Source organism: Typopeltis vanoorti, chromosome 3, assembly GCF_054136105.1.
Source record: "Typopeltis vanoorti isolate ZY-2024b chromosome 3, IOZ_Tvanoo_1.0, whole genome shotgun sequence".
Classification (NCBI taxonomy): Eukaryota; Metazoa; Arthropoda; class Arachnida; order Uropygi; family Thelyphonidae; genus Typopeltis; species Typopeltis vanoorti.
Window position 1 is genome coordinate 79,473,810 of NC_143551.1, and position 14,965 is coordinate 79,488,774.

At 33.7% G+C, this 14,965-nt stretch overlaps 1 protein-coding gene across 1 annotated transcript in view; it reads left to right on the plus strand.

The window, feature by feature from the left end:
* Positions 1-14,965, plus strand: part of LOC150108311 (plexin-B-like) — a 331,489-nt gene that overhangs the window by 15,941 nt on the left and 300,583 nt on the right. Inside the window, exon 2 of the mRNA XM_090390442.1 lies at positions 8,314-8,490. Coding sequence (XP_090246568.1) covers positions 8,314-8,490 — 177 coding nt within the window. The remainder of the gene's footprint in view (positions 1-8,313; positions 8,491-14,965) is intronic.

Here is a 14,965-nt window from a genome sequence, read left to right on the forward strand (position 1 = left end):
CTAAATCATCATGTAAATATGATAGAAGTCGTGCTTGCAGTTCTTTTTTTATTCGATTTCAAATAGCAACTGTTTAAATAACTTATTTCATTGCAAAGAAACGTACCGACGTTTTCTCGGCTTTCTTTCCTAAATAATAACATACAGTTCCATCAATGAAAATGAATTTTACATTTATTTTTAGAATATAAAACAACGTTTGTATCCATTTTTTATATTACAATTGTACCTCTGCGATATGTTTTCAATGAAGCATTATATTCTTCCTTGAATCGAACGTATAAAATGACTACAGTTCATAAAGTATGATGTCCAAAAAATGTTCAATACGTTTTCCAGTCTTTCTCTCGCTGTACTTCTTTGTCTTCCCGGTTACTGAGTATCAAAACCAAAGAAGCATGAGTGGCACAAATCTTTCGTATCGAACAGAAACTTGTCTTAGCAGACTCTTGATATAGGTGCATGAAAGAAGATAAGCACACCAATATGAAAGGATTTAAAGAAGAGAAGAAAAAAAAACCGAACCGCTCTTGCCAACCAGTACGAACAAAGCAGAGGAATCTTGGGTTTTAATTTTGTTTCTGCATTAAATTTTTTTTTTTTTTAAATTAGAATCGCTAAACATGTAATTTGTGAAGAGAGATGCTTTGGAGTGAGAAAGTGGTAAACTTCTGCTTGTATATGACCAAGCATGTGACCGTATAGAACTAAAGAAAATGCTGAGAATTTTTAGCACTACGTTTGAGCGCCTAAAACTATGAGATGAGTATACTATATCGATCAACCGTATGAGTTCGCGAACCTGTTTTTCTATTTTTGTGGTCTTAGCCCGATTTCTGGATGAACGCTGTTAACTTCGCCTGCCGACTAGCTCCTCTCAGTTGAAGAGAGAACTACGAAATATTCCTTAACAAAATTCGAACCTAGATCACCCAGAACACCTAAAGGGTACGTATCCTATTCGACTGTGTTAAGAAAATGTCTCTTTGATAAAATAATTATTCTTTTCATTCCTTAAAGCTCGATATAACGGAGGAAAATAACAATTCTTTCCAATAGCTGATGAATACTGATTTGAAGTTTATAGTTGCACTTCCAGACGATGATGCCAATGTTGTGTTGCCAGTATATTTAAGTGCAACTCTAAATTATCAACACGAAACAACAGGTGAGAGAGAGAGAGAGAACGCAAAGCTTAACCACATTTCATATACTTGTAAAAGTCGTTTAAGTTTCTTTAATGTATGTAAATGTAACTATTTGCAGAAATGACTCTGCTGTGCCAAATGCAGATTAAAAAAAAGGGTCTTAATAAGTTACTGCTGATAAAAATAAAACGATAAACAGATATAGAAAGAAAAAAAATTGTACTTTTTGGAACATATGTAAATCTTCTTGAAAAGGCACGACAATAGGAAGTCTACATTAACAGTATCTTGTAAAGGAAATAAACCAATTCACAAGAAACGTTTATTGGAAGAGATAAAAAAAAATAATAGCGTTAGTAAAAATGGAAGTGAAAATAATGAAATAAAAAAGAATAATAAAAAAATAAAATAAAATAAAAGGTCTCCAACCAAAAACAAAGAATGGAAGGGCTTCAGCATTGAAAAAATTAATATATCTTCTATAAATCCCTTTTTAATTCTCAAAGGAATTAAGATATCCCCTCTAGCCGAAGTAATCATACAGCAAAGAACTGCTACTATCTCGTGTTCCTAATCCTAGTTTTATTAAGGTATGAATATCGTGCATTCTAAGGTTGCTGTTTTTAATTACAGAGTTAAAAACCCGAGTGACCTTATTTAATTACTTACGCCAAAGATCAACTAATTTGAAAGCAAACACTCTAAATAAAAAAAAAAAATAATAATAATAAAATTATCTTGTCGATGATTAGAATCAAACTTGTGTAATCTTTCTTTTCCTGGTCTAGCATAAAAATAAACGAGTTGCATATTACATGGCTTAAATCTTATTAGCTTAAATTATGTTATATATTATACCATAGCCAGACCACCAGAAGAGATTATTATAGGATTAATTCTACTCGCTGATTAAAGGATCTTTTACTAGGCCTGGTTTCAACCGCTTTCTGAGGCAGTCGATTTTTAGAGCGGGCATGTAGGGTACCTCCGTCTCAGATTTTAACCCCATAGCTAAAAAAATGGACAACATAACTCACTCTATTTAAAAGTTTAATATGCAAGTTAGGTTCAAGAATACGAGATAGCAGCAGTTGTCTACCGTATTCTCTGTTCTGTCCGAAGTCTTCAGATCATCGGTATCTCCCTAACTTGACTGTCATCGGAGACTGGCTGCCCAATTTCCATAGGTGTATTAGGGCCAAATAGTTCCATCTACTCCGCTTGGGAATAAAAGAAGTTAGAAGATTCATTTCTGTAGTATACAATTTAATTATACTGCTTATAATATAAATCAGTTACTCTTATTATTTAATATCCGAATACAATACGCTCGCTAATATGGAAAACAGAAGTAAAGGAAATTGATAAAACAGAAAAAACAAAAACGAAACACTGTGTATTCTTAAAAGGTAACCTTTATTTCGGATTTTCAGAATGAGTGAACTAAGCACAAGTTGTTGATAGACACATTTTTTGAAGGAGAATCAAACTATTAGGAGCAGTATTGGAGAGGAGGATTCTATTACTGTCGTCGCCATAGTAATGAACAGCCAAAGGATACTTAAGACTCCAGTGACATTACATTTACTTACTATATAGTACTGTATTATTATTATTATTATTTCTAATACCTCCCGGGAGTCCAATGATTCATCGAGGGAGGGCACTCTACAACTCTGTCTCCACTGCACAATCCACCAACTACTATCGTCTACACCAGAGCCATCTACCGCCCATATTCGCTAAATCCTCTAAACACGTATTATATTACAGCACTTCACTTCACATTTAATGTAATAAATCAATGTAACGTCACTGAAGTTTAAAATGTCACCATAAAGACGACTTTCACTGATCCTAAAGAGAGACCGAGGTTCCCTTATCCTATTCCCTCAGCCAAGATGGTTTCCCTCCTTGCCGTAGTATATTTTATGACTGTATCCGCGTGTGTTCACGGGACCGGTTTACCTGTTTTGAAGGATGAAAAACCTGAGTTACCGTGAGAAAAAACCCTCTACCTCCGTATGAGACCGGCTAACTCACCTTTAGTCGAAAGAGACCAGATAAAGATTCTTCACTTCACTGACAGGAATCGAACCGAGGTCTTTCCGACCAAAGGGCTTCGTCTATACTGACTGAACTACGGAGGCTCTCGAGATTCCCCAGATGTCTGAAATGTTGAGAGGGCTTCTATTAAAGATTCGGTGATTAGGATTCTGAATAAAGTAGAATGTCGGTCAATGTTTTCATCGAAATAATTAAAACAGTTTATTTTATTTGGTGTCAATTTCGGAATGATTTTCCAATGTATTTGATACTTGGATTTTTCCAAGAGAACAGCAGCAGCAGAAGAAGAAGTAACATGTTAAGGGAATATAATGAGCTCAATCTGTTTGTTGTGGATTTTTTTAGAAAGCTGATAACAGTCAGTGTAATTCTCCCTGTATTCATCAATGCGATAACTAAGTTACAAAAATTTAGAAATCGAAGAACAGTGCTAATTGTAATATGCATGTCAATATCCATTTATATAGATCAAATAAGTAACATTTTACTCTTCGCTCCTTTTAGGATGAGGACTTTGCTTATGCGAATTATTTAATTATGCTTCCGTTATTTTGAAATCGAAAATCAGCAATATAAAGGAATATTAAGAATTAGTGTGATAGATATTATCATTCACAAAGTGCGAGAGAACACTTCATTGTATCCATGACAAGGCACCAAAGAGAATTCGCTTAATGGATTCAGAATAAGTTATACAATAAAACAGCCACTAAAGAATACTATCAATAATCTAAAGCCTTTCAGTCTTCACTTTAGATTTGTTTGAAACAGATTTGATTTCACGAGTATTTTTTTCTTTTTCATTATACTCGTATATATTATTAAGTCACTTCGAAAATGAACTTCAGATGAAATGTAGTATTTCAAAAATAACTCTAGGCAGAAGAATTCTTGGTAAAGGAACATGTCTACAAAATGCGTAAGCCAGCATGATGACACCTGTTTGTTCTTTCCACTAGTCGCTTTGTGAATGCACTGCGATCTGTCTAGGAAACGGTTTGCTGGGTATGTACATCCCATGGGAAAGGTTTCGCTAATGGAGTTTTATCCTTGAGATTATCTCTCCACACACTTCTCTGCCAGCGTCGCAGCTGGACCTAATTTCATTCCGATTTTGTTGACTTAAACTTGGTGGAAGAAATTGGTGCTTTGTTGTTGTTTTCCTTGCTCGATTTTCAGTTCAGTGTTTAGGGATTTTTTGTGCAGCGGGTGAGCATGATATAGATCTGATGGATTCCTGCATTCTTGTTAATATTTCCCCATAAAACTTGTCAAAACTTGATTGGACTTCGAGGAGAAAAGAGAAATAAACTCTCCTCCACATTTAATGCTCCAAGAAGAAAATTATAATTTGATTAGGCGATCATTATATGTGAAGTATCCACTGGAAACTTTATATGATTGAACCTGATAGCTACATGTATATAAAAACATGTAACAAAATGAAATGTTATGATTAAAGAATAGATGCATTCCATGCATATAGTATTATCAAACATTATAAGGAAGACATTAATAAAAAAAATAACTAGATAATAGATGGCGCCACTAAACAATCGCTCGATGCCCATCTTTAATGTTGACCAGATTTTCGCTGTTCTTGTTGCCATGGCCAATGTTATACAGGCAGGACTTATCCACTGACAAAGGCAACCGGATAAAGATGATTTAGCACTCGGTCAAAGTGCTGACTAGGTAAAAAGAGACACTCACATTATATGACAACCTACAGCAAGATGATTGTTGCACACTTGGAACACGCTAACAATGGACTATTGCTGACTAGGAAATAAATGAAACATATAAATAGCATCACAAATGAGGAACGCCTGCTTTATATGTTTCCAAAGAGAATTTAGGATCCTACTAAGAGAAAATCTAACAACCAAACATCCCAAGAGTTGAACATTCACCTGGAGTGCAAACAAGCATAAGAGGCTTTGCAACTTGGAGTTTTTTAAATTCGGGAACAGCAAATTTTCAAGTTGGTCATCACTCTATCTAGTAGGGGGGAAATGATGAAAATGAGGAAGAAAACTGAACTCTTGGAATTATATAAAGTAATGATGTACCCCATGAATCATACTTTCTTTTCTAGTTAAGTTGCAATTCTTAAGTAGCTACTATTTACTTCACCATGCCTTGCTGTAAGGTTCTTATAAGTTCGCTATGCTTATCGTTACAGAGTTTCTTCAGTGATGACTCCAGTTACTTCTGTCAATGTGACCAGTATAATCCAAGCAGCAAACTTCGAAAGGCTGAGTGAATACAATCGACAGACATAAATACGTTCGCCTTATTGCTTCATAATGTGTACTTCTGCAATCTACTGTTCTTTCAAGAAGGTTTGCAAAATGCGATTCGATGTTATTTTATATAAATGATGGGATAAAAAACATGTATACATTGATGTAAGATAAGGGAAATGGTTGATTTAAGCAACAACTTCAGCTTATGTCAAAGGGTTACCTCTAAGAGGATGTTCATGTGTGCAAATTCTTTCCTCCTCCAAACTTTTGACAAACTTAGACACAGTCTCATTACAAAATTTGAGTACTTCAGTATTATCTCGGAGTGGAATGAGCAGGATAATCTTGGATAAATAAAATATTAACAGCTCAGCTATCTGCACTAGTTTTCATTACATATAATTTGTGTAACTCATATCTTTTGTCCATTATCCATGAACATGAATATTTCACACATTGTTAAAAGTAGCCTCAATGCTGCCACGAATCCTAGACTCAGGCAATCAAGATTCTATGAACAGTGTCTCTCAATTACTTTATAACACTATAAAATATGATTATCATATTATAGCAAATAAATAGTGTGTTATTAATTAATAAGTATTAACGTATTATTAATATCATATAATAATAATAATAATAATAATAATAATAATAATAATAATAATAATATGATATTACTTATCAATAAGTAATATCATTTCTATTGTTCTACTGTTAATAACAGCGCGCCTTAGAACGTATCCAGCTGCGCAGGAAACTAACCAAATCCATTCTTTTTTTTTTTAATTAAGTTAACATTTTATTAACAAGTTTTACTTTTTGTTAGAAATACTTCATCAAAATGCTGCTCTAAATTCTAATTTTTAAATGCAAGTATACTCTATTTGCATATAACGTGTTTATTTTTTTTAATGTTTTCAAATATGTGCATATGCAAGCTTTGAAAAAAATATACTTATTTTCAAAATTTTATATTTTCAAATTTTGAGTAGGATTCCTTCAAGCTGGCACAGCGAATCTGATTTAAACCATTTATTTTTTCTTATAAAATAACCGAATACTATCATTATTGTGAGTACCATTTTATCAGCTGAGATTGCCTATGCGCATGTTGAACTGTCAGTATTAATTTAAACTCTACTAACCATGATATTCGCTAGGTTTTCTCTCAAGCCTCTAAAATCATGAATCGTCAACAGTACGATTCTCACTATCGAATATTCATGATTTTAATCCTTAAGATGACACTAACGCGAGATTAACAATAAATCTTTTTGGTAGGATGCAGAATGAGGGTAAGAGAGTCAAATAATATTTTGGAACTTCTGATCTAAAATTATTATATGTAATTAAATTTTGTTTTTAATCCTTTTTCTTTTAGTACAATATTGTATTTATCATCATATCAATATTGTAATTATAGACATGTCAAAAAAAAAAGTTGTTACATATAGAACATGAATAAGATAAAATTTATCAAGGGCTCGTAAAACCAATGCATAGCATAACTTCCATACCTCAAAACATTCCGAAATGAGAAGACTCGAGAGTTTAAGTAGATGAAACGAAATCTCTGATGGAAATTCCATAAAACTTGTGGTGCTCACGGGATCCAACCAAAGTGAAGTTTTTAGTAGGGGTAGTTACTCCACCCCCACTCTCTTCTTGTGATGTAGCTACGCCACTGAACTACTGCAAATAAAATGTTTCTAGGAATACGTTAATCGTCGAAAATTAATCAATTTTAACTATCTTTTTTGTATTAAAAAGAAAACTAATTGTAGAAGCAGTTACTTAAGCGCTGATAAATAAATAAAGCACTATTCCTCTTAACCTTCTTTTCCGTAATGGAAAAGATCATAAGCTGTAGCTGTTTTCAGTTTACCTTTTTTTTAAAAAAAAATTGGAAGGTTAAAAAGGAAAGCAATTTTTCATGCCGCATTTAATAAATTAATGCATCAGTGTAAATCTGTGTGTAATAGAAGTTAGGTTTTAACATAAATTTTAGAATTAATCTCTCATAATCTTTTCTTCTATTTACAATAAAATATTCTTGCTTCTTTTTGATGCCTACATGATTTTGAAAGTTGAGTATTACTCAATTTTTTAGTAAGACCAAACCTAATAGAATAAGAAAAATCTCATAAAGGAAACAGATGGTTAATCGAGAGATCCTGTTTTCTTTAAAAAAAAAAAAAAAAAGAGAGAGAAAAAAATAAATAAAAATTTCATTACACTTTTGCGTTTCAATATGAATACATAAGTTTAATATCATATTTAGATTGACATGCATATACTACTTTGTATATTTATCAATAGTGAAATTTTAATAATAGTGATCGGTACATGCAAAAGAGATTTGCTTGGACTTTTTTTTTTTTCCCCTGTTTAACGTTACTCACACAGCAGATATAGTGTAATCAATAATTTGATCGAATAATATAACTACACACAATAAATACTTATAATGCAAATTTCAAGTTTTCAAAGGACCATCATTTTTGTTATTGTAGGCAACGCACGAAAGATATTTGTTATTTGCCTACCAAAATTTTCCTATTGTTAAATTTCATGAATAACGAATGTAAGTGAATTCCATTTTCAGCATTTTCTATTATATACATTTCTGCGTTCGTTTGCGTTTATTTGAAAGCTGTTGTAAAGAGAACAACAGTTTTCAAAAAGGTCGCCAAACAGAATGTATTATTCTTATAGCAGTGTAATATTCAAGCACAAGAGGTTACGTAAATGCACAAAACATTATACTCGCTACATTAATCTTGTTATGAAACTTTGTGTCTATGTTATCTTTATGCTATTATAACGGTTACGTTTTCTATTTCCAGAAGGCAGGAAACATTTTGAATTTCTGCAACGAAACTGTGAAGTTAAATGGCTCTGTCCCTATCTCAGCTCTAGCTGCCATCACATTTCTCAATACCACCCTTACAGGCGTTACCATGACAACCACCGGCCAACACACTGTGGCTTTTGTCGGAACAGGACACGGCTCTGTGAAGAAGGTAAGGCTACAAACTGCTTCCACTGTTATATAGCGTGGCGAGGCTGACAAAAATGCAATTGTTTCTCATCTGTTTATGTCAGGTAGTGTGACAGCAAGGAGAGGCTCTAGTTTTTAGTGAACCAGTTGTTCACCACCTACAAGATGAAGTGTCATTATTTTTCTCCTTGTCTTGTATTGATTTTGTACCTAGTCTCCGTGAGCATTTTTGATCTAATCCCTTTGCCGTATTTTCTTTGAAGCGAGCGGGCATACGCACACATAGGGCGTTAGCAAATTACGTACGGGAGAGGGTAAAAAATAATAAATAAAAAACCCGAGTTAATATGACAAAATGATAAATGGCAGTATTAAAACATCTTTATGGTAAACTAAAAGTAAGAGAAATCCAACATGCTTATCTTTACCTGTTGAATAATTTAGATACATTAGTGTTGATAATAAAAGCGATACTATCTTTTAATAATAAGATGATAGCATTGCATTAGACCACCTATAAAGGCTATTACGGACTAAAATAAATCATTCTTATTCATTTATAACGAAAACAACTCTTCTTTTGTTGTCTTCTTTGTGTGCATTTTATAGCGAAGGACGATAAATAAAATGCTACGCTCACAAAATCTTGACAAACTGCGTAATTAAGTAGGCGCACAGACCAAAAGATAGCAAACGTAGACATCTGCATCATGCTTCAGGCGCCACCTAAGTAGATTGTTTACAATGTTATTTTATAATTATAATTATTTATCTTTTATTTCAAGTATTTATCCGTGCTAATAGCCATGTAATAAATTAATTTATACGCATTTTTAACCACAGCACATAAAATAGCCTATTACGTAACAAGATCAAGATTAAATACATAAATATATTCGTTCTATTACGTACCCAAGCACGCCGAGTTTTATTTAAAATATGCAGCGTGTATGGCAGGAGTATGCAAGGTTAGACGGGCATGCACAACAAGTGAAATCAAAGCCTTTCACGATCAAAGAGAGGCATCACCTTCTGTTGGCACTATTTTAACGAAAAGCCCGTTTCAATTACCAAAAATATCTTGTAGAAATAAACCTGAAAGCAGAATGTAAATTTTATATTTATTCAGTCATGATGCAAATTTGTAAGCATTTTTATATTTGGTATAATTAATGTTCTTAAAACTTGATTGCGTTTTTGATTTTTTTTTTCTTTGTAAACTGTTACACATATATACTCACATCAGTTGTATAATTGCACGCGATCGTCACTCACTGTGCGATATTTTTTACTCAGTTATATTCTAAATTCTTTATTTTAGCTACTCTGGACTTAAACTGCTGTATTGAGTTGTTCAACACCATGTTTAGTGACGGTACATTTTTCTGAAAATATAGAATCCGGCCCACTGAAAGGTTTCCAGTGGAAAGCAATACTCGTGATTGAAGAATATCGATTTCTTCTTATCATACAGTAGTACAGACAGCCCAAACATTTTCTTTCCTTGCAGCGTCGAGTACATCATTTGACTAGATTTTCGCAGTGATATTCCAACTTGGATGAATCTCCTTTTTTTTCAATAATGTTCACACATACGATATACACTCACTACCAAAGGTAATGTTTTTCCTCACTTTTCTTTAAAGTATGAGGCGTTATTTTGTTTGTCCTAAAAGGTACTTATACTACAAAAAGAGTTGAAAGATTCTTACAAGAGATGTCGAACCTGTCAGGACAGTACCCTTTAGTTATGGGTAGTAAAGAAACTTTAAAATACAGCGTTTTAAATCAATAAATGATAAAAGAACACACATTAGTGTTACCAAAAGCAATATTACATCCTCCGCTTTACATCGATCAATGTAAATGCAAGTCATTAGTGAAGACTTTTGTTTTAAATTGGAATTGAACTTTTTTTTTTGTATCATTTGCCTCAATTCCTCGTAAGAAATCAAATTATCCTTTTTGAGCGAATTTAACTAGCTAAACAACCTAATACAAGATCAGTTAACCAGCATTGTAACTACCAGCCATTATTCTCATAATGCAATTCACCCTAACTGAACGTCATCTTGACAATCCCTTCTATCGTTAATTGCCTCCTATAACGTTAACTCATCTTGTTCCAACATTAATCGTATCTCCTCTTACAATCACTGCTACACTTAATTAGTCTAACCTTGCTTCTCTCGCCTAATTACACCTTCCAAGAAAGGTGTAACTGTCTGTCTACTCTGTACACAACTTAGTTGGATTAAAGGTTACATCAACTTCTTTAAACTTGGTTCAGTAAGGCCATTATTTTCTTCCTTATCTTAGTAAAGTCTAGACTTAAATGTTGAGGGTTTTCGAGAAACAAGTCATTTGGTAATAAATAAGGTTAGATATAATTTCGACGATGAGAATTCTCTTAAGTAATTGTGTTATTGGGATGAAGTGTGAAAATGCGCGTTTGTTCTAGTGGTTTGGGCCGTGAAATAAATAATTACACATGGAATGTCTAGGAGTTGATTAATGTGCCTAATATCAGCTTCGCTCCATTTAACAGCTATTGTGACTCTCTATATAAGAAATATATTATAGCCATTCTTTTTTCTTTCTTTGTTTCTCATTACCTCTCAACTTCAAGTCATTGATTTTGTGCATTTTTATTTTATTCGATTGCAAATTTGCGTAGCAATAAAACAAGTGTAACAGTCGAATACCCAATTTTTTTCAGAGGATTTGCGTGGATATTTTATTGTTATCTCTATTTAATCCTCAGGCAGTTTAAACAAAAACATTTAATCCGATTTATGAGGATTTCATTACCGATTAATTTTTACGATGTGTTTTATAGGTTTTTGTTTAAAGGTTACGACATTGATAGTCGCGCATCTGTTGGTTGCACATATGCTACAATCCGTAAAATTGATTTCCCCTCCCACCTCTTCTTTTAAAAGAGATGTGAAGGGGACGAAAAGTGAATATATTAACTAAATGAAATTTTAAAAACAATATTACAAAAACGCACTTATATAAAGAGATAATTACCACTGAAATTTACACTTTAATCGCAGTTCCAGTGAGTTTAATTTCAACTTACTAGGAAATGTAAATCTACAGCCCTTGCTTGCAGAGATGCGAAGCGGGGGGGGGGATCTGGAAAGTTTTCATAAACACCGAGAACAAAAATTATATATTATATTAAAGCAACTGATATAACCACAAGAAAGAACATACCAGTAGCAGAGTTATGAAGGTAACTTATGTTCTTATATCCTCATATGCTCTTTCTTGTGGTTATATCAGTTGCTTTCATATCATTTTTGCTCTAAGTGTTTATCAGAACTTTCCAGATCACCCCCAACTCTACGCCAAATATCAAATAAAACTTTTTTTTCGCTCATTTTTATGTTTTGTATTTTTTTTAAATACGTGTATGTTGTTTTAGTGATTAATGCAAAGTAAAAACAAGTTATTATTTATTGGCAGTTTTATGAAGGAGGTTACTATTATATTAGTAAACATATGAGAACTGAACGAGAAACAGCAACATAGAATTTTGAAAAAATTTTGAGTATTTTGCATAAAACATAACCTTTCAATGCGAATGTGTGCGAGAAGTCATTATAACGAACATTTTTCAATAGAACAGTTTTAATTTCGAACCTTATAGGTTACTTTTAAGATAGCTATTAAAGATGTAATAAAATTAACGGTATCAACTTCGAGTTCGTTGAGATCATCATTATTTTGTTTTGATATCGATCCCATACATGCGAGGTAGAAGAATCTATAGTACATCTGGAGTGCAGATGAGGGTTGGGAAAGAAGAAATCTATTAGCATTCCCAATAGATTTCTTGAATTGTCTTGAAGTTTGTGGTTGGGGAAAACATTTCGTGAGGAAGAGTGTTCCAGAGGACAGGGGTAGAAATAAATGAGGAAGAGGAAGAAGAGCAAGTTCGGTGTTGTTTGTGTTGTGGCTGAAGTGAGTCAAAAGGGTGCGGGAGAGATCATCTAACAGCTGGAATCACTCTCTTCTAGATAGCATTGAGAAATGCAAAGAAGGTTTTGGTGTCACACCAAATACGTGAACGATGTTCTAAGTTAGTAATTGGATGCGTGAAAAGTAATGTCTTGAATGGAAGAGACTGCCTAGGTCTTTTTGGAGACTGAAGAACTATTGATGTGTTTATGCCACGAGATGCCAGAGGTAAATGTCAGTACAATGAGAGATATCTGATCTGACTGGTAGTAGGCGTTGTTGAGGGTAAGGGTAAGCTATCTGACATTCCTCTTCGCGAGGAAAAAAAAAAGCAAGGTACGTTTTGGAAACATTGCAGATGACCACGTTATCTTCGTACCATTGACGAATGATATGGAAATCATTGTTTAAAGCAATGGTTGAAGATCATCTTTAAGCTCGGTATAATTTAGCACTGGATGATTAGTAAAATCAGTAGGATGAATGTATACTATTAGCTACCCTCATTCTCATATACATAAATTAGTGGTGACTGAGATTAGGTCATGTAATATAAGAGAAACCTCTCACTCCTGACGATTGGTGAAGAAGCTCAAAGAAAGGGAGCCTTTGGCTCCCTTTCTTTGAGCTTCTTCACCAATCGTCATAGCCATCAATCGTTGGCTATGAAGATTCCAATTCTTCATCAATCGTTGACCAATTCCAATTCTTCACCAATCGTTGTATAGCCAGCTTTTTCTCCCTTTGGAGAAAAAGCTGGCTATGCAAATACAGAGGGTGGAAGGTAAAACAGAAGGATGGCAGTTTATTGAACAGACCATGATTCCATATATGATCAAATGTCAAGAGCTACAGCACACGTTCCTCCAACCCTTTCCATGGTAATTGTCTAATGGTCGTAAGTGTAGGCCAAGAGATTAGCTGTGGATCTATAGTGATGGAATTCATACTGGTGGGCGTTAATTAACTGATTAACCTCTCGATAGTGGAAAATTGATTATTGGTGCTTTCTCCATTATCTTGAAGAGGATTGAAATGATGGCGATGGGTTGGTAGTTGAACGGCAGACCTTCATCTTCCTTTTTGTGGAATACATGCTTTCTTCCACGCATTTGGGATATGTGCTAGCTGAAAATAAAAGATTGTAGCGATATATTAAAAAAAACAAGCGACTTGCATTGATGAATAACATATCTGTTCACAAATTTAAATTATAGTAACCCGTGCAGTAATTTTAATTTACATTTTGAGATACCACGACTCATACAATGAGTTTTTAAGGACTTCATAAGAAAACTATATCAAAATGTCAAATTAATGCAATGTATGCAGAATTATCTAGTAAAAGAAATCTCTTATAGAAGAACAAAAGCACGCTAGCATTACATAAAATTTTACGGATAATCTCATCTCATTATGCGCGCTGACATCTGTGCTGTGGGATAATTGCCAACTAAGTGTTAAAGAGTACAGAGTCGACACATAATGGGTATTGTTCCAGAGGACGAGTTTTGAATACACCTTGTGGATAATAAATATTAAACCCAAACCTTCACGATTTGGAGTTGAATGACATTCATACAAACCTCTTCTGTGATAACACTTTTCACTGTCGCTTTTGTTACTATCATAAAGATATATTGAAATTTGTTTCAGGAGTATCATAGTACCGACTTTCGTTTAATGGCCTTGGCGTTATCAGATCTGTGGCGTCGCAAGCCTCGGGAACAGAAGAAAAAAAAAAGCAAGAAAAAAACTTAAAAAAAAAAAAAAAAAAAAAAAGAAACTAAGCTTCGTCTTTATCTTGAATATCTCACGATCCCGCGCATCTTTTACTATCACTCTTACAGTTATATGCCAATTATTTTGAACGGAATAGTTCACTGTGTTTACATTATTGGAATTTTAACATGCTGGGTCTCAGTTCGCTTACGATTCAGGTTCTTCCTACTTTTAACCTAATCAAAGACTTGTGCACGTCACATGTTAACATCTCCATACGCTGTTTTCAATAAATCATATTTCAATGGCCCATTTTGACAATTTCAAAACAAAATGTACTTAATTCGTCTAAATGTTTCTTTCTTGCTTCCTTTTTTTTATGTGGCCCCCACCCAGGAAAGGTTCATTTTTGAACGTAGGTATGTGGATGGATTAAGGATTTTTCTATTTGATTGATTTTATATATATATATATATTGGTATATTTATTTATTTATTTTAACTAGATCTGGAAACTCTGCTCTAGAGATCAAAGCCACTTTAGGCCTCCAGTAAGCGAGGCGGTGGTTTCACACCAGGCGATGAAATTCATCTCCCAACTGAAGACATTCCCAAACATGTCAACGGCGGGATTCGCACCGCGACCTTTTGTTTGGAAAGCGGATAAGCTAACTAATCGGCCAAGCAGGCCGGTATGGACAATCATATTCCGCACTGTCATGACAATGAGCACGTGACTGACATAATATTCAAAAATATATTCGGACTGAATATATTTTCGAACAAATCTTTTATATGAACCTTCCA